Here is a 21,291-nt window from a genome sequence, read left to right on the forward strand (position 1 = left end):
CTTGCTTTTTCAATGATCCACCAGATGTTGGTTCCTCTGCCTTTTCTAAATCCAGCTTGAACATCTGAAAGTTCACAGTTCACATACTGTTGAAGCCTGGCTTAGAGAATTTTAAACATTACTTTGCTAGCCTGTGAGATGAGTGCAGTTGTGCAGTCATGAATTCCTTATTGCCAAATTCAGAGTTAAATTGAAGAAAGTAGAGAAAACCACTAGACCATTCAGATATGACCTAAATCAAATCCCTTACATTATACAGTGAAAGTGACAAATAGACTCACAGGATTAGATCTGATAGAGTGCCTGAAGAACTATGGAAAGAGGTTCATAACATTGTATAGGAGGTAGGAATCAAGACCATCCCCAAGAAAAAGAAATGCAAAAAGGCAAAATGGTTGTCTGAGGAGGCCTTACAAATAGCTGAGAAAGAGAAGTGAAAGGCAGAGGAGAAAAGGAAAGATATACCCATTTGAATGCAGAGTTCCAAAGAGATAAGAAACCCTTCCTCAGCATTCAGAGCAAAGAGAGGAAAACAATAGAATGGGAAAAACTAGAGATCTCTTCAAGAAAATTAGAGATACTAAGGGAATATTTCATGCAAAGATGAGCACAATAAAGGACAGAAATGGTTTGGACCTAACAGAAGAGGTGGCAAGAATACACAGAAGAAGTATACAAAAAAGATCTTTACGACCCAGATAATCACGATGGTGTGATCACTCACCTAGAGCCAGACATCCTGGAATGCGAAGTTAAGTGGGCCTTAGGAAGCCTTATACGAACAAAGCTAGTGGAGGTGATGGAATTCCAGCTGAGCTATTTCAAATCCTAAAAGACGATGCTGTGAAAGTGCTGCACTCAATATGCCAGCAAATTTGGAAAACTCAGCAGTGGCCACAGGACCGGAAAAGGTCAGTTTTCATCCCAATCCCAAAGAAAGGCAATGCCAAAGAATGTTCAGACTACCACACAATTGTACTCATCTCACACGCTAGCATATACTTATTTTTACAGAATAAATGTGTTTATGAAAGGCTTGTAGAAATATTTTAAAAGAAATATCACTCTAGTTTCTCTCTGTTTAAAATGTAATTTAGGAAAGAAATGTAATATGAAGAATTTTGTAGTTGTGATTTTTAAAAAGGACCCTTCCCTTACTCCTCAGTTAATCTGGATGCATAGATGAACATCAGTCAGCTCTGATTCAGTTACCCATATGGGAGTATTTAGGATTGCTTGGTCATGTCTGGATAATAAAATGTCAAGCTGCAATTGTACATGCCAATATGTCAAATTCATCTTTTCCTGTTTACATGTCCTGTCATTGCAACTGTCTAATTCACCTGTCTCCAAGATATGTGATACTTGACTTCACTCCAACTTCATACTTTTTAAAAGACTTAAATATGTTTGTGTTTAGGTGGAATGCAAGATTATAACTACATCTGGGCCCAGTGTTTTGAAATTACGTTGGAGCTGTCATGCTGTAAATACCCTCGCAAGGAGAAGCTTCCAAGCTTCTGGAAGGATAACAAAGATTCGCTGATTGAATATATAAAACAGGTGCACATAGGTTTGTAAGATTTTATTATTAATTCCTATTAACATAAAATATAGCATCTGGCAAAACCTTTGGGTTGAGAAAATGCAAGCCCGTATTTCTGTTTTCTGGGTCCAGCCTCATTTTTAGCACCAAAACTAACAGTTCAGAATTCTCTCTGCATGAGCATCTGCAGCATATGAAAAATGCAGCACCCATCAGCTCATATAAGAGAGAGCATGGTGTGTGTTACTTTAATATGGGGGTGTAAAATCCAGGGTACTTCTAGTTTTACATGTTGAATGACCTGGAAATCTGGCAAAAGATCAATAAAACAGGCTGTAACTCTGTTACATCATCGCCCATTTAGAAAGAAGACAAGTTTGCTTGTCATTTGCCATTCACTACCACAGACCCAGAGAATGTTGGACATGCCATTTTACATTTTTTTCTAGAACTGGGTGGTGACTTAGCACCATTAGCTTCAACCCCTCCCACCTCTCAACTGTGCCAAATGACCAGGCACTGGGAGTCTTTGCAGCCTGTTTTTTTTGATGCCTGTCTGACCTTTATGACAGATGAGCGGACGGTGTGTGACAAGAGCAGTCATTCTCAGACATGTGCAACTGACTCACCAGGAGGGTTTGTTAAAACATGGATTGCCAGGCCCATCCTCAGAGTTTCTGATTTAGTGGGTCTGGAATGACTGACATCTTCCCTGGTGATGCGGATGCTGCAGGTCCAGGGACTACTCTTTGAAAACCATTGCATAAGAATAGAACATCGCTTGTGGTGATGGTAGAACCTTGGGCAGGGTGTGGAAGGCTCTTCTGCATTGCCCATGTTATTCTTCTCCATTCAGAACAGTTGGGGGAAGCAAGGCGTCAAGAACTGGAGTAGTGGTTATGAAGCCAAGTGGTGTGTGTGTGTATTGAAGAAGTTTTCATCATGGACCTATTGCATAATTGCAGAATTTCTGGATTTTCTGCATGCTTCACACCAAAGTTTCCCACCTGCTGCAAAGAGATGGTGTAGTTGAAGGGTACAGGGCTGAGTGCAGGGACAATTAGAAGCTTCTCTTGGCCATACATCCCGAATATGGATATTCCTTCCCCCTTTCATACTTGACCCCCAACCTCTTGCCATCCCAAAACACAAGTACAGAAAGATTATGTATTTTTAAAATATTTATTTTTATTTATTTGGCTGCACCAGGTCTTAGTTGTGGCACGCAGGATCTTTAGTTGTGGCATGCGAACTCTTGTGCGCATGTGGGATCTAGGCCCCCTGCATTGGGAGCACAGAGTCTTAGACACTGGACCACCCAGGAAGTTCCCAGAAATATTATTTTTTAGTTGGCAGGACTGCGTCTAACTGGCTGAGACATTAATGGAGTAGGTTGATGGGGGTTATTACAAAATGTAGTATTACCAGCATCTTAGTGTACTTTAACCAGCATCTTAATAATTTTTATTGAGCTTATTATTGGGTCTTTTTCCTTTTTCATTATGTCACCAGACTCTGTTCTGGTGTTTCTCCTTTTGACTTTCTTCACAAGGCACATTTCTACTTTGGCTGTGGCTTCTACCTATACCAATCTTTTAGTGTAAACTCTAAAAATTCCTCCTTTAGAAGAGTAAAACTGGGAATGCAACGGAACACAAAATACACTCTATGAATTTCAGACTAGTTGGAAAGGTTAGGGTACTACTGGGCACTGAGTTAAGGTGGGCTCTGAAATATAATGCTGAAATGATATTGTCAGTGCAGGAGCTTTGTAAACTGTTAGAAAACATACAAATTATGGCCTAAGTGTTATTGTTATTAATTTAAAGCATTTACAAGTCCAATTAACTAGATTTTATAAAGAATATTCATCTCTCTGCGTGTCCCTATAATCAGACGTGCACAGTTCACTTAAACCATATGTGTGAATATATATTAATACATCAGCACTGCCCCCTTGTGGTTTAAGACAGGGCTTTTGTTTTCCTCCCTAGTTTAATAATGAAACTCTATTTCAAAATACTGATACAGCATGGTTACTGTTACCTGATAGAGCGCTTCTCTCCATATTGGTGCCCAGTGGGAAGCCAAAGAGTATGCTTGCAGATAACGGAAACAACCATTTCTTTACCGTTATTGCTCTGGTTTAAGGAAATTATTGAGGTTTGTCAAGGTGCCTCACATTCATTGGTTCAGTTTCACCACTTGCTATGATGCTAAGATCTGAGATCTCCAGGTGGGTCAGAGACTCTGGTGAGTCGTCCTCGTCTGGGAAGGAAAGGCCTCTTACTCTAATGGAAGAACCTGGTCTAGAGCAGGGGCCCCCAGCCTCTCTAGTGCCTGATGATCTGAGGTGGAGCTGGTGTAGTAATAATGGAAATAAAGTGCACAGTAAATGCAATGTGCTTGACTCATACCAAAACCATCCCTCCACCCCTGGTCTGTAGAAAAACTGTCTTCTATGAAACCAGTCTGTGGTGACAAAAGGGTTGAGGCCCACTGGTCTAGAGGGCAGGAGCCTGGGTAAAGCCTAAGCTGTTCTGTTATCTGCCTGTGTGAAACCTCGCAAGTCACTTGCCTCGACTGTTTTTAGTCAACTGATAGCTGGGACAGACAGCATATGCCTTGCCTCACCCCAGCTTATTCTAAGGTTCTGATTGGTCATTCTTTCAATTAAATCTCACCTCCAACCTCAGTCTAAACTCAGGCTCTTTGTTGCTGCGTCGTCAAGCTTAAGAGGGTTAACCAGGCTCAGGTTGAGATGAGGGTAAGGCAGACATTAAGGTGAGTCTGAATTCTAGGGACCTGGAATGTCCCAAATGTTCCCTCTCTGGGGAGAAGTAAAGAGGAGCAAGACATGACATTATCTGCTGCTGTCTTCTCCCCTGAACTCCTTAGAGCAGAGCTGAACCCAGAGGTTAGGGGATGGCCCACGGCACCCAGAAACCTAAGCAACCTGGGCCCGAGAGAATCTGGTATGTGCTGAGTGCCAGAAGCCTGAGAGACACAGATAACACATCTGTCATGGGGTCCAAAGTCAGTGACACCTGTGCTGTGCTCATCAGGTGGGGGCATGGGAATGGAGAGTCCCCCGAAAACCACTATCTCAGACTGTGCTCTGGCCAGTTCTTACCCAGAATGTGCTTTTCATCCATGGAGTTTGATACATCCCCAAGGGATGTGCATTTATTTCTCCCCCTCATTTCCAGGTGTGGCCACAAAATTTGTCTCAGATTTCATTCTCCTTTGCCTATTACATGAACGTTTTTTAGAATTTTGCTTTTTGTTCCCCTGATGTCATAGTGCTGACTATTATCTGCAAATCTTTGGATCTACTGGTCCTTTTCCCATTTTCAATTTTAACATATCAAAATAAATCATCTCTTTTAGTAAAACAGTCACTTATAAGTGAAAAGTTTGGTGGTGCCTGGACAGAGTATTGAAAAGACATATAAGATCCAAAGGTAGCTTACATTTGGCTGGTGGTATGGGGTTATCCTCTAACAGAAATTCTGTAGTTACGCATGGTCTGTGTTTGTTCAGTAACAGTGATATTCAGATATTCCCAACTTGAACTACTGTCTCTAGGTTTGGGTAAGGGATATACAGAAATGAATCTTTTAATCTTTAGAGGACATTGAATGAAAGTCAAATTTGAATATGAACACTTTAGCAACTGAATCCAAATTACTCTTTGTTTCCCCATACTTGAGGATAGGCAGACTATAGGTCCCTGGAAATCTTTCTTCAGTTTCACAGATGATATGGGGGGCTGTGTGCGTATCTAAGGTCATCCAAAAGCACTGTTCATAGACTGTCAAAAAATTCAGATCTGTTCTGTTAAAGCGTAGCAACCATTTCCAGCCAAGAAGGAAATGCTAACTTTTTTAAAATCTGAAGTATAATTGATTTACAATGTCTTAATTTCTGCTGTACCGCAAAGTGACTCAGTATTATATATGTATATATAACATATAGTTTTATATATTTTTCATATTCCTTTCTGATTTATCACAGGGTATTATTCATAGTTCCCGGTAGGACCTTGTTGTTTATCCATTTTAGACAGCTTGCATCTGCTAATCCCCAACCCCCAGGACATCTCTCTCCCACCCCCTCCCCCTTGGCAACCACAAGACTATTCTCTGTGGTCTGTATGTATATACAGCATCTTCTTTATCCATTCATCTGCCAAAGGACATTCATGTCTTGACCTTTGTGAATAGTGCTGTTAACATAGGGATACATGTATCTTTTTGAATTTTAGTTTTGTCTGGATACATGCCTGGGAGTGGGATTGCTGGATTACATAGCAATACTATTTTTTGAAGCATCTGCATACTGTTTGCCATAGAGACTGTACCAACTTACATTCCTACCAACACTGTAGGCAGGTTTCCTTTTCTCCATACCCTCTCCAGCATTTGTTATTTGTAGACTTTTTAATGATGGCCATTCTAACCAGGGTGCTACTGCTAAGTCGCTTCAGTCGTGTCCGACTCTGTGCAACCCCATAGATGGCAGCCCACCAGACTCCCCCGTCCCTGGGATTCTCCAGGCAAGAACACTGGAGTGGGTTGCCATTTCCTTCTCCAATGCATGAAAGTGAAAAGTGAAAGTGAAGTCGCTCAGTCATGTCAGACTCTTAGCGACTCCATGGACAGCAGCCTACCAGGCTCCTCCGCCCATGGGATTTTCCAGGCAAGAGTACTGGAGTGGGGTACCATTGCCTTTTCTGTATTGGGTGAGATGATATCTAATTGTAATTTTGATTTGCATTTCTCTAGCAATTAGCAATGTTGAGCATCTTTTTATGCCTGTTGGCCATCTGTATGTCTTCTTTGGAGAATTGTCTAGTTCTGCCGATTTTTCTTATATTTTTGAGTTGTATGAGCTGTTTATATAGGAGGTTTAGTCACTAAGTCATGTCCGACTCTTGTGACCCCATGGACTGTAGCCTGCCAGGCTCCTCTGTCTATGGGATTCTCCAGGCAAGAATACTGGAGTGGGTTGCCATTTCCTTCTCCAGGGTATCTTCCTGACCCAGGAACTGAACCCAGGTCTCCTGCATTTCAGGCAGATTTCTTACCAACTGAGCTACAAGGGAAGCCCCACTATTTATATATTCTGGAGATTAATCCCTTGTCAGTTGGATCATTTGTAAATATTTTCTCCCAGTCGTCTTTTCATTTTGTTTATGATTTCCCTTGCTGCGCAAAAGCTTGTAGTTTGATTAGGTCCCATTTGTTTTTGTTTTTATTTCTACTGCCTTGGGAAACCTAAGAAAACTGCTATGATTTACATCAGAGAATGTTTTGCCTATGTTCTCTTCTAGGAGTTTTATAGTGTCATGTTTTATATTTGTCTTTAAGCCATTTTGAGTTTATTTTTGTGTATGGTGTGTGTTCTAACTTCATTAATTTACAGGCAGCTGTCCAGCTTTCCTGACACCACTTGTTAAAGAGACCGTCTTTTCTCCATTGTGTATTTCTTTTGTCTCCTTTGTTGAAGATTGACCACAGGTTGGTGGGTTTATTTCTGGGCTCTCAGTTCTGTTCCATTGATCCATATGTCTGTTTTTGTGCCAGTACCATGCTGTTTTGATTACTGTTTGCTGATTTTTTTTTTAAGTACCATGGAATTTTTTTCTTGGTATCTTCTGCCTTGCATCCTGAATCTTTTTAAACTTTTTATATTGGAGTATAGCCAATCAACAATGTTGTGATAGTTTCAAACATCCTGAGTCTTATTCTAGCATTATCTTAGATGTCAAAGGATGTACTTTTCTATGAGTTGGGTGTTTTGTGGGTTTTTTTTTTTTTTGGTTTTGAAGAAGATGAAAAATACAAAAGATGCCAACACACATACTGCCAGTACCACAAGCTATCTTGCATAAATGCACAGATTTTCCAAGCAGTAGGAAGACTATAAGCTAGTTCAGAGGCCTAAGGAAGGAAGACCTAAGCATAGCTTCTTTCCTCACATATTCTTGCTCCTGAGGAACAAAGTTGAATTGAGATCCCAGCAATTTATGTAGTGTATCTATTCAACTTCAGACTTACATAGCTGTGGTCTTTCGATTCCTTTGTATCATTTTTCTCATCCAAATAAGAAAGAGAAGGATTAAGAAATGGATTAATATTTGTTGAGCCTCCTCTTGTATTTGATCTTCATGACAATCCTGGAAGGTATATACATATGATGCCCATTTTATAGGTGACGGAATTGAGGCTTGGGAATGTTAAGTGACTTGGGACATAATGTAAATCTCTCTTCAAAAAATGAATGCCACTGAAATTCAATGAATAAATGCAGAATCAGGTTACTAAATTATGACTGATTTTAACAGTTGAGTAGTACCTAAAGACCAAAAGGATACATATGACCCTTGAACAACACATGTATGAACTGCATGAATACACTTATATGCGTGGGGTGGGGTGGGGGGCTGGTTTCATTTTTTCACTAAATATCTACTCTAGTAATACCCAATTCATGGTTGGTGGACTCTGCCAGCGCTGAGAGCACCAACCATAAAGCTGTATGTGGATTTTCAACTGTGTGGAGGGTCGATGTCCCTAACACTTGCATTGCTCAAAGGTTAGCTCTAGTAGGAATAAGTATAAATGGAACCAATTTTTTTTAATGCAAAAGAGGAAAAAATCAAAGTGGAGGTTTACATTTGATTACATTTTATGTCATTAAGATAACATGACTTGTCAATGAAATAGACTGAGATGGGAAAATAGGATTTAAAATGAGTGGAGTCTTAAAATATATATGGCCTTTTATTAACTGTATTCTTAAAATTTCAAGGTGTCAAGAATACAGCTTGGTCTAATGTATCATTTAAGGCCTATGTTTCCTTATTGATTCTCTAACTGATCTGTTCAGTGATGAAAGTGGGGTATTAAAGTTCCCTACTATTACTGTCAATCTCTCCTTTTACGGCTGTTGGTATTTTCCTTATATATTGAGGTGGTCCTATGCTGGGTGCCTATGTATTTACAGTTGTCATATCTTCTTAGGTTGATTCCTTGATCATTGTGTAGTGTCCGTCTTTGGCTCTTACAACAGTCTTTCCCCCATTCTGTCTTCTGGCTTACTCATCCATCCTTCTGCCTGTTACTCCATTGATTCCTTCTAGGGTACTGTTTCATTTCATTGATTGTAACTTTTCATCTCTTTGTTCTTTAGTTCTAGGTTTTTGTTGAACATTTCTTGTATCTTCTCAATCTATGCCTCCATTCTTTTTCTGAGATCTTGGAATATCTTTTCTATCATTACTCCGAATTCTTTTTCAGATAGATTGCCTATCTCCCCTTCAATTAGTTTTTGTCCTGGCATTTTATCTTGTTCACTCATCTGGGACACAGTTCTCTGCCACTCTGTCTGACTTTCTGTGATTGCAGCTTCCATTCAACAGGCTGCAGGGTTGTAGCTCTTCTTGCTTCTGCTGTTGGCCTCCTGGTAGATGAGGCTGTTTAAGAGGCTTGTACAGGCTTCCGGGTGTGAGGGACTGAGTTTTGCCCACTGTGGGTGGATATGAGTTTTGTCCCTCTGGTGGGCAGGGCTGTGTCAGGGCGTGTGGTTAGTGGGCAGCTATGTGCTCAAGAAGACATTAAACAGTCTGTCTGCTGATGGGTGAGGCTGTATTCCTACCATTTTGATTATTTGACCTGGGCTTCCCAGCATTGGTGCCTACAGGCTTTTGGGCAGGGACAAGTCTTGGTGAGAAAATGGCAGCCTTCCCGAGGGCTCGTGCCAATGAAAACTCCCCAGAACTACCACTTCAGTGTCCCTGTACCTGCAGTGAGCCACAGCCATCACCCCCACCTCCACGGCAGACCCTGCAATACTGGCAGGTAAGTCTGGCCCAGTCGATTATGAGGTCTTTGCTTCTTTCCTGGGTTCTGGTGCGTATGAGACCCTGTGCATGCCTGCCAATAATGGAATTTTTGTTTCCCCTAGTTTTGTGGAATTCCTGCTATCAAACCCCACTGGCCTTGAAAGCTAGATTCTCTAGGGATGACTCCTTCCCATTGCCCAACTCCCAGGCTGGGAAGCCTGATACGGAGCTCAGAACTTTCAATCCTATAGAATTTCTGTGGTATAATTATTTTGAAGCCTATGGGTCACCCACCCAACATGTATGGGATTTGGTTTCATCAGGATTGTACCTCCCACCTGCTGTCTTGCTGTGGCTTCTTCCTTTTCTTTGAAGGTAGGGTATCTCTTTTGGTAGATTCCAGGGTTTTTTTTGGTCAGTGGTGTTTCCATAAGAGGTGAGCCTGTCCTTCTACTCCACCATCTTGTCACCTAATAACAGTGAACTTAAATGTGCAGCTCTAGGTCAGAAGTTCAATACCAGTCTCGCTGGGCTTAAAGTCCAGGTGTCAGCAGGACTGGTTCCTTCCAGAGACTCTTGAAACATATAGCCTTGAAAATGAGAGGGCATGCATACATGAGACCCACAAAGCTATAGCAAACTGAGAAACGGTTCTTCAAGGAATCACACAGACTTACCTGGCTATCCCCCAGGACCTCGTGCTAAGGCAGCTGATGGAAAAGTGCCCAGCCTTTCTGTGAAAGAAGCCTAGTTGCCTGTCTGAAAGCTTCAGCCTGAGGGGCAGTCATTTCATTTAACGCATATCTAGGGGTCAGCTGAAATACTCTCCGAAGATGGAGGCTGCCATCTCTGCCCTGTCCCTGCACCTCCCTGCAGGATCCCAGTGTCTCCTGGAAAGGAGTCTGTGCACTTGTCTGGTGCCCTGTTTTCTACAGCTGCCACCCCTTCATTTCCTGGTTCTGTTTGACCAGCAGGGCTTTTGTTCATGGATCCCACGGGACTGTAACAAACAGAAAAGGAGTTCTTAACCAGCTGTGCCCAGGACACAAGGGGAGAGGCAGCAGTGGAAAACAAAAACAGTCTTCCGGAGAAAGAGGACCATTAGTTTATCTTCATAGTTGTGGCTTAAGGAGCAGGCTTCTAATTAAATTTACATCTAGTGGCTGACTACAGTCCTCTCTAGATGTCACTGGGCACCATCTTCACTCTCAACTTGTCTTCAAGAAAGGAGCTTGTATACCTTTCTAGCCCCTTGGCTTTTGTGGCTACTACCCAGAGAACACATTCTTTCCTGGCCTGATTCTCACGAGTTCAAAGAGATGATATCAAACAAAGAAATGGTTCTTAACTGGCTGTCACCCCAGGGCTCAGTGCAAAAGCAATAGACAGAAACACTCATCTCCCAGCCTTCCCCGAAAGAGATATATTTGTATACCTTCAAAGCTGCTGTCTGAGGGTTTGGCTTCCAGTACACCTGAACCTTTGTGCAAAATATTCCCCTTTGAGACACTAACAGGCCTTGGCATACTCTCAACTATGGGAATCATTAAGACTAAAGTAAGCAGCTTGGGTAATCACAAAGATTGGAGACAAAACCCAGAGCTGGGGTAGGGTTGAATAGTAAATTCATCTCTTACATGAACCCACTCCTTCAAGACTGGGAGCAATGGTTGTTTTATCTAATACATATAAACCAACACAGTGTCAGCACAGAGGACTACGTTCCAAATCAAACAACAAGATAAAACCCCAGAAAAGAGCTTAATGAAATAGAGGTAAGTGATGTACATGATAGAGTTCAAAACAGTGGTCATAAAGATGCTCCCTGAGTTCAGCAGAACTACGCATGAACAAAATAATTTCAACAGAAAGAAAATATAAGAAAGTACCAAACAGAAGTCATGGAGCTGAAAAATAAATACAGTGGAGGGGTACAACAACACACGAGCTGAGACGGGAGAAAGGAAAGTAAATCCAAGGACAGGACAATGGAATTCATCCAATCATAGCAGCGAAAAGAAAAAGAATGAAAAAGAGTGAAGACGGCCTAAAGAACTTAAGGGACAACATCAAGCAGGCCAACATTTACATTACAGGAGTCCCAGAAGGTGCAGACACAGAAAACTTACTTGGAGGAAAAAAAGGCTGAAAAGTTCCCTAACCTGGAACTTCCTAGAAGGAAGCAGACATCCAGATCAAGGAAGCCTGGAGAATTCCAAATAAACCAAAAGAGACCCACATCAAGACATATTGTAATTAATATGTCAAAAGTTAAAGACAAATAAGAGATATCACCTTACCCCTGGTAGAACGGCTGTTGTCAAAGGACAAGAAGTAACAAGTGTTGGCAGGGATGTGGAGAAAAGAGAACCCTTCTGCACTATTGACAGGAATGTAAATTGGTGCAGCACTATGGAAACAGTATGGAGCGTCTAAGAAAAACTAGAAACAGAACTACTATATGATCCAGTAATTCTACTTAAGGGTATTTATCCAAAAGAAATGGAAGCAACTTAATCAGATGGATAAATAGATAGAGAAAATGTGGTATGTTTAAATAAGTCCTGGGGAGGTAGTATACAGCACGGTAAATATAGTTAATACTGTATTGTATACTTGAAATTTGCCAAGAAAGTAAAATAAAAGTTATCACCACGCAAAAAAGGTGTAACTATGTTAACTGAGCATATTTTGGTGAATATTTCACAGTACATATATATATTTAGCCATGTTGTATACCTAAGGCTAATATATTTTTATTATATCTCAATTTTTTTTAAAGTTTACCATCCCTTCTCAAATACTCTATTAACTCAGAATAGCTAATACATATTGGGCTTATTTTTCTAAACAATTATAAGAATTTTTTTTTCTTACGCCATAAAATGTGGTATTAACACAATTCTTTTTTTGTCTTGCAGGTGTAAAGGGCCAAGTGTTTGATCAGAATGAGACTCCATTATCCAATGTAACTGTAGAAGTCCAAGACAGAAAACATATCTGCCCCTATAGAACCAACAAATTTGGAGAGTATTACCTCCTCCTCTTGCCTGGATCCTATGTAATAGAGGTAAGAATACAATGCTAGTTACTGTTATTAAAATACTATAGAACTCAATACGTACTCACCTAGAAAGAATCTAAAATAAGTCTGGAATATGCAAAAGGAGATACATCAGGACAGAATAAAAAGTCAGTGTCAGATTTGCATCTGTCAGAGGGAGTGGGTAAAGTGGCAATAGTAAAAACAAACTCAAAATCATGTTTTCTCCCCAACTGGAAATTTTTTTAAATAGAAGCCAAATCACATTTCTCATGATTTCAAAAAATTGAAAAAACCCTATAGAAACAACCAACATAGTCAAAGTTCTTCCAAGGTTCATGAAATACCAGTTTAACACCTATTCCATGAACCATAATTTCTACTATTAAAAAACTGGGACACAAGTTCCTTAGAATTCATTACAAATAAAATTTGATCCACAAAGTCTACCAGTATATTAAATGACATATTTTTGCAGCCTTCTCATAAGCAGATGAAGGTCAGTTTTTCAATCAATCCAAGTAAAATTCCAGATTTTAATTCTATTTAGATGAATGTTTATGAGGCTTTTCTTCTGTAAGGATACATGGCCTAGTTTGAAGCTGAGTGGGTTTATGCAAATGAACTAAATGAATAAGTAGCTGATTTAGTAGGCCACATTGTGCCTCTTCCTTTTTGATGTGGCTTCCTCTAGAATGTCAAGTCATATCTAGTTTATTTAATGGGTCTAATGCCAGCCATAGCATACATTCCATACAGAGCTATTCCTGAGAAGGTAGTCATTTATTCTGTAGTAAAAACTGGCTTTGTAGTTACTTTGTCTTTAGGACATAAAAAAAGGCATGATTTTCAGTTTGTACAACTCTGTAGGATTAGAAACTCCCGCTCCAGAAAGTGAAAGTGAAGTCGCTCAGTCGTGTCTGACTCTTTGCGACCCCGTGGACTGTAACCCACCAGGCTTCTCCATCCATGGGATTCTCCAGGCAAGAATACTGAAGTGGGTTGCCATTTCCTTCTCCAGGGGATCTTCCCAATCCAGGGGTTATTCCCAAAGTGCCCAGCACACTTGGAGTGAGGTGCTCATCCTTTTCTTGAGTGTCTCTCCTCCTACTGAGGAGATAAATAGAACTGGAAAGACCCAACTTACTATGAATCTTTGCCTAAAAAAGGCCCTTTTTTCCCTGGGACATTTTCATTATATGAAAAAAAAAGGTTCCTTGTGGTGAATCTAAATTGTTTTTATGCAGTACCATAAATAAGCCACATCTTGCATATATGTATATGTATAACAGATTCACTTTGCTGTACACCTGAAACAAAAAACTTGTAAATCAACTGTACTCTAATAAAATTTAAAGTTATAAATTGTTGACTTCCAATTAGTTAGACTAACGCAGCACAAATCATCTTTAGTCTAGGACAAAAGGAAAAGGTAAGACTGTGGAAGCTGAGATGAATAACTAAATACAGGCTGGTTAGTGGTCATGTAAATGTTATTCCCCATTCTCTTCTCCCACTACCATATATAATGAAAGCATTTCTCAGTAAATAACAGTCCATAGTTTAGCGTTTGTTGTTATTTTCCTGATCATTTCCTCCACCAAAAAGATAAACCTAGCTGAAGATTCAGATTTGTGGACAAAACCAGGTAAAATCAAAGCTTTTTAAGGAAGCAATAACATTTACACACACACACACACACAAATATATAAAATCAGTTGCAGGAAAATGGAATAAATTGAGAAAAGATTTCCATGTAAATAATCTAGATTCCGAATCAGGATAGCAAGTAGAGATTGGGACAAAGAGAAACAGTCAACTCTTTTACCTTTGCAATCCATGATAAATGATGGGGACAGAAATCAGTCTGTTGCTTTCAAATTCTGACATCTCCAGATAAAGGAGCTGTCTTTATTTCACTTTGTAATTCTCAGCAACGGCATTAACCACAGTACTCCATATCAGCAGGATAACTCATTCAGCGAGCAGGACTGACGCTGTTTCTACGCCCAGGGAGACCTGGCAGGTTGTTACGTGTGTTTCATAAAGGCTGCATTTTAGTGGATATCAGGGTTTTCAGTGCTGGCACCACAAAACATCTGAAATCACTCAGATAACTGTTTCTTGTTTCCTCTCAGGTTACAGTCCCTGGACATGATCCACATCTCACAAAGGTGACTATTCCCCCCAAATCCCAGAACTTCAGTGCTCTTAAAAAGGATATTTTACTTCCATTCAGAGGGCAATTGGATCATATCACAGAATCAAATCCTTTATGTCCCAGGATTCCTCTTTACAGTGAACTGCAAGGCCACTCAGCTGCAACAAAACCCAGTCTGTTCTTATTTTTAGTGATTCTTTTTCACATATTGTTCAAATAAAGCAAAATGTGAAACTCAACCCCCATCATCACCTGGAATCAGGGATTAATCATGCCAGGTTACTGCAACTCTTAACTCCCTCTGTGGGACCTTGATTGGATAAACTCCATGATCCTTCCCTAAGAAGAGAAATGTTTGTTTTCAAATCCTGCAACGACCAATGTACGGTGATAATGAAAGGAATGATTTAGTCTTAATGTGGAAGATACCTGCCCATCAAGTGCTGCTCACTTACACTTAATCTTGAAGTGGTCTTAGAAATTTATAAGAAGTTAAACTTGAGAAGCTAAAAAAAGTTCCTGCAAGGGAAAAAAAAAAGAACTAATTTTGTATACAGACAGCCATTTGAATATAAGCAATGAAGATGAATATTTATTGATTACCTATTACATACATGGGTCGGGAAGATCCCCTGGAGGAGGAAATGGCAATCCACTCCAATATTCTTGCCTGAAAAATCCCATGGACAGAGGAGCTTGTCGGGGCTACAGTGCAAAGGGTTGCAGCGTGGGACACAGCTGAGTGAGCATATAGCATACTGCTAACACATGCAAGGCCTTGCCACGTGTGCTCCGTGTGAAGAGATGGTGCCATATATAATTTTCAGTACAGGGAGAAATGACATAGGACTGGGAATATTAAGTTCTGCCAACGTTCTAAGGAAATGTAAGAGAAAATAGGCAACCATGTCCCAGAAGCCCAAGAAAATACAGACCTGATGGGATGACAAATTTGTCTACAGAGCCCCCAAAATAATAGGTTAAGTAAGGGTCCCTGCCTTTCTGAAACCAGATGCCACAGTCCTCAGGTATGCTGATGACCCCCAAATGCCAGACTTCAGACTCAGGTCTGACTGCCCACTGGACACATCTACCTGGATGTGACCCATAGATACCTCAAATTCATTATGTTGAAAAATTGTACATACTTTTCTCCCCAGAGCTGCTTTCCCTCCTGCATTCTCTGTCTCAGTTACTGATAGCACCAAACTAAAAACCTGGAAGTCCCCCTTAATACCTCCTCCTGCTCCTTCATCCCCTCTATTCAGTCAGTCCCTGACTTTCATTTACAATAACAAATAACAAAGATTGTTATCAAATAACAATATGAAAGGAATTTTAAAGGATTCAAATTATTATTATTCAAATTCAAATATGAAATCATTCCTTTCATATGTTATCAAATAGCAAAGATTTCAAATAACAATAAAGATTGTTGTTTGTGTTGGTTGATTCTACATTCTCTTCATGGCTACTAACCCCACCAGGTTTAGGCCATCATAACTCACTTGCACCACAGCAACAGCTTTACTGGTCCCTTGCTCCCAGCCTTCTCCTCTTCAAATGCAACCTCCATGTAGCACTAGGGAAAGGGGTCTATTTAAAACAATCAGCAATCAACTGCATGTAGTTCCTACACACATAACATGCCGTGTGTGTTCCCTGTGTCTGGCAGTGCCATTCTGACCCGCTACATTTTCTTTCCCACTCCACCTTTAAAACTCAGTTAAGGCTGTCTATTGGGTGCTGAGTTTCTGTTTAAGGAAGTTCTGAAAATAGTGATGATGGGTGTACAACATTGTAAAGTATTTAATGCCATTGAATTATATACTCAAACTGGTTAAAATAGTAGATTTTATGTATAAAGATAGTAACTATTATATATTAAAATGTTTCATAAGGTGCTTTGTGATAATGTACTCTACAAAGTGAAGGTTTCAAGGCATACATGCTAAATTAAAAGATGTAAATTACATCTTTCTTACTTGCTGATGTGAAACTGCGACAGAAATAAAGACTAGTCTGTTAAGAGTAAACAAGTAAAACTTAAAGATCGATGATTCCCTTTAAAAAAAAAAACAAAAGGAAACCTCAGTTCAGGTTTCAATTCCCTTGGGAAGCCTTTGCTGCCCGTTGTCCCATTTCACTTCTCAGTTCCATTGCACCGCACGCCCCCCCCCCCCACAGCCACCCGTTGATCTGAGGACCCTGCCTCTTTGCTCCCCAAATCACACAGGTTACTTCTGTTATGGGACTTACCACACTGTATTATGATCTGCTTCCATGGCTGATTATCTCTGGTGTGAGGTCTTTGAGACCAAGGTCTACTTAATTTGTTTGGAAAATTTATTTATTCTCAAATCCTAGCACACGGTGAGAACTGAATAAGTGAACTAAGTGCTCCAGCAAACTGCTATTCTTAAAACATTATATATACAAATTAGGTTAAAGGGGTCGGGCGGTTATCAAACAGAAAAATATAGCAACTATGGCAAGCAGATTTCTGACTGCTGTGTATTCCTCATGGAAAGTGAGTTGCTTTAGTTCTTATTTTAAATTGAATGAAAGTTCTATACGATCTGGAAACAAAATATCTTTTCCTAGGGAATATAGAAAAATGAACATAGCATATTGTCTCACTGTAACAGGGAAAGTTGCTTATTGAGAAATTTGGTTCTTATTCTACACAGTGATAATACAGTTGATGCCTATTTTATGACTGATTTAGACTGGGTGGAAGGGGAGAAAATTTTGGTTCAAGAGAAAAAAGTTCACAGCACCTAAAGCAGAAATTTGGGGAGACGTCTAACTTCATTACAGACGTTTACATTATATCACTGATAAGTAGGCATTGTACTGTATTGACCATAAATTGTTTTATCATACTTTAGCATATGAACTACTCCATAGCCTTTTATAGATATTGCATAAGATGATTTTACAAGTTTTCGCAGTGACTTTCTTTTGTACTATAATTAAGAAAACATACAAATTGTCTAAAACTATAAAGTCTTGTTGGGTAGGGGTCATGACTACCTCTGAATTCAGTAAAAATCAGAATATTTCTGATTCTCAATAAAGAATTAATATTCCTATAAACAATGAGTGCTGCTTCTTTCCATTATGTTACTTTGAAACCACATACTTACACCAGTGTACAAAGTCCACATACCAGAAAGAACTGATTGTCATCAAACAAAGCCTGGGAAAGACCAAATCTAATGACCTTTTATGTGGCAATAATATTGCAATAACTCTTCAAAGCCTAGATAGCCCTTCCAGGAGAGCTTACATGACATATATTCATCCAAATTAGTTTGTGCATGGGTCGGATAATGGATGAAAAGTATGCCTACTGACACAAAAAATCAAACACACACAAAAAAATCAGACAAAAAACATACTACATGCACAAAAACATCTTTGGAAAATTCCCAGTGCACATTAATGTAGTAAAGGGTCTGAGAAATCATGCAGGAAAAAAGTGGATTCCTCCAACAGACTCAGCCATGGAGCCTTTGCTTGAATAATTTAGGCTAGTGCCATCTCTTAAGAACTGACTTATCCAGATTTCCAAACACATTTTGGGAAATGCTGATATAGGGAAGGGGCTTTTGTCCTAAATAATGTCTTATTGATTTCAAAGTGCTTTTGAAACAGAAAAAGAATTTGCCTCTTCTAGGAGTTAGAAAACTAATAGCCCTAACCCTCATTCCTTCATTGATGCAACCTCTTAACACTGAATTTCTAGTCATAGGGCAGAGAAGTTGGACGTGTCTATATGCCCCCTGAAACATGCTAAACAAATAATAGTTTAAATGAGACAAGACTGAGGAGGAACTAATTTATAGGTACCAATTATTTAAAAGTGATAAGTGTCTCAATTTAAAAATAAATTGGGGACAGTTTTTCTATTTTCAGAAGGAAAGGAAAAGGAAAGATCTTCCCTGGTGGCTCAGCTGGTAAAGTGGCTGCCTGCAACACGGGAGACCTGGGTTCAATCCCTGGGTCGGGAAGATCCTCTGAAGAAGGAAATGGCAACCCACTCCAGTACTCTTGCCTGGAAAATTCCATGGATGGAGAAGCCTGGTGGGCTACAGTCCATGGGGTCACAAAGAGTCAGACACAACTGAGTGACTTCATTATATAGACATGCCTTTAGCAGTTTCCTGGTATATCTTACCTAGACTTTGATACTTAAAAAAAATTTCTGGCTGCATCACAACCAAGGTGAGATCATAGTTACCCAACCAGGGATTGAACCCACACCCCCTGCAGTGAAAGTGTAGAGTCTTAAACACTGGACCCCTAGAAGTCCCTGGATTTTGATACTTAAATTTGCAGCTCCTTATAGCATTCTTTACTCCCATTACACCTTCCAAAGCAAAATACAATTTTTAAATAAACTAAGTTTTAAAATAATAGACATAGAGGGAAAAAGTTAAAGAAGGTAAATTCTAAAAAGGATTAGTCCAGGGGGCTTTTCTGCAGTCTCAGTGGTGGCGTCTGCCTGCCGATGCAGGGCTCCATCCCTGATTCAGGAAGACCCCACATGCTGTGGAGCAACCAAGGCTGTGTGCCACAACTACTGAGCCTGGGCTCGAGAGCCCAGGAGCCGAAACTCCTGAAGCCTGCACGCCCTAGAGCCTGTGCTCCGCAACGAGAGAAGCCACTGCAATAAGCAGCAGCCTGAGCACTGCAACTAGACAGCGGCACCCACCCGCTGGAACTACAGAAATTCTGAGCACAGCAACCAAGATCCAGCACAGCCAAAAGTAACTAACTAATGCATTAGTCCACATTAGGGGATGGTAGTATGTTTTTGTTTTTCCTCCATTTTTGAAATTTTCCACTTGCTACTTTGGTAATGAAAGAAATGTTAGTCACTCAGTCGTGTTCAACTCTTTGCAATCCCATGGACTGTTGCCCACCAGGCTCCTCTGTCCATGCAATTCTCCAGGCAAGAATACTGGAGTGGATAGCCATTCCCTTCTCCAGGGGATCTTCCCCATCCAGGGACTGAACCCAGGTCTTCCCACATTGTAGGCAGATTCTTTACTGTCTGAGCCACCAGGGAAAGAAATATGACTGATTTAAAGAATGGAACCTCAAATTTGAGAACACCAGCTTATACAACTGCTACACATCCTTACATATTCATGGAGATTTCCAGAGCTTATATGAAAATAACAGTTGATTTAACTTAGGTTAAATTTTTTTCTAATTGATCAAGTTAAGGATATGTTCTTCAACATGAAAGCATAGTATTATTACATACAGTATTTATCTCATGAAACCCTTAAGGGTGACTAGTGAAGGATTTATGTGTAATAGAATTTGTATTATTTCTTTGCTTTCTAGTCTGGCAATCTGTCTTGTGGGAGTATTCTGTGCATACTGTTAGGAGTCTACCTACCATTAGTGATGCCTTCTGAGAATGCCCAATGCGGTGCTTGCATCTGGTGGTTAAAGGAATTAATTACAGAGATTTGGTCTTCTCACATGTCTCTTAGGAAAAAAAAATAAATGATTGTGAGAAAAGGTGAAAAAAGTATTAATACAGAGAGATGCTCTGTTTTTAACTGGGAAAGTTATTCTATTGCACATCTGACACTATATCAACTTTTTAAGATCACTGTTTCATTAGAATGTTTCTCATCATTTAAGTAATAATTTATTGCATGGACAATAACAACTGTCTTTTCCTCTTGTAAATTTGAGAAAGCTGCACAGCTGATTTCCCTGCCAAGCAATATCCTTTACTGAATGCCTACTGTGCACAGGATACAGGACATGAGGCCCCTGGGGTTAGAAGACAACTCAAAATGATGTTATAATCTGCTGTGGAGAGAAGATACAAAGCAGCAAGGCAGTGAATGTAAATGTGAGTAGAGTACTCAGGCAACACAGGTGAAAAAATGGGGGCAAGTTGAATTCAAATCTAGATCAGTGGACTTGTGGTCGTAATGGATGCAAGGAGAATATGATTAAAAGAAGTCCCTCCCACTGGCCAGACTCCATTCCAGGATTTATATTTATTGTCTCTAATTCTAATTAAAAGATGCTTACTCCTTAGAAGGAAAGTTATGACCAACCTAGATAGCATATTCAAAAGCAGAAACATTACTTTGCCAACAAAGGTCCGTCTAGTCAAGGCTATGGTTTTTCCAGTGGTCACGTATGGATGTGAGAGTTGGACTGTGAAGAAGGCTGAGCGCCGAAGAATTGATGCTTTTGAACTGTGGTGTTGGAGAAGACTCTTGAGAGTCCCTTGGACTGCAAGGAGATCCAACCAGTCCATTCTAAAGATCAGTCCTGGGTGTTCTTTGGAAAGAATGATGCTAAAGCTGAAACTCCAGTATTTTGGCCACCTTGTGCGAAGAGTTGATTCATTGGAAAAGACTCTGATGCTGGCAGGGATTGGAGGCAGGAGGAGAAGGGGACGACAGAGGATGAGATGGCTGGATGGCATTACTGACTCGATGGACATGAGTTGGTGAGGGACAGGGAGGCCTGGCATGCTGCAGTCCATTGGGTCACAAAGAGTTGGACACGACTGAGCGACTGAACTGAACTGAACTGAATTCTAAGGCCACTAAGGCAAGTAAGCACCAGATCTGCTATCTGAATTTAGCCTGTCCCACCCCACTAGGATGAAAATGAAGTCATGAGAAACTCAGGAGGCAAATGAG

At 40.2% G+C, this 21,291-nt stretch overlaps 1 protein-coding gene across 3 annotated transcripts in view; it reads left to right on the forward strand.

Moving 5' to 3' along the window:
• Positions 1-17,698, forward strand: part of CPM (carboxypeptidase M) — a 75,573-nt gene extending 57,875 nt beyond the window's left edge. For all 3 annotated transcript variants that reach the window (XM_004006476.5, XM_060412818.1, XM_042246938.1), the window contains 3 exons: positions 1,421-1,573; positions 12,317-12,465; positions 14,577-17,698. In XM_004006476.5, coding sequence (XP_004006525.1) covers positions 1,421-1,573; positions 12,317-12,465; positions 14,577-14,819 — 545 coding nt within the window. In that variant the 3' untranslated portion in view covers positions 14,820-17,698. The remainder of the gene's footprint in view (positions 1-1,420; positions 1,574-12,316; positions 12,466-14,576) is intronic.
• The last annotated feature ends 3,593 nt before the right edge of the window (positions 17,699-21,291 follow it).

The sequence above is a fragment of the Ovis aries genome, chromosome 3 (genome assembly GCF_016772045.2).
Source record: "Ovis aries strain OAR_USU_Benz2616 breed Rambouillet chromosome 3, ARS-UI_Ramb_v3.0, whole genome shotgun sequence".
In the NCBI taxonomy this organism is placed as follows: domain Eukaryota; kingdom Metazoa; phylum Chordata; class Mammalia; order Artiodactyla; family Bovidae; genus Ovis; species Ovis aries.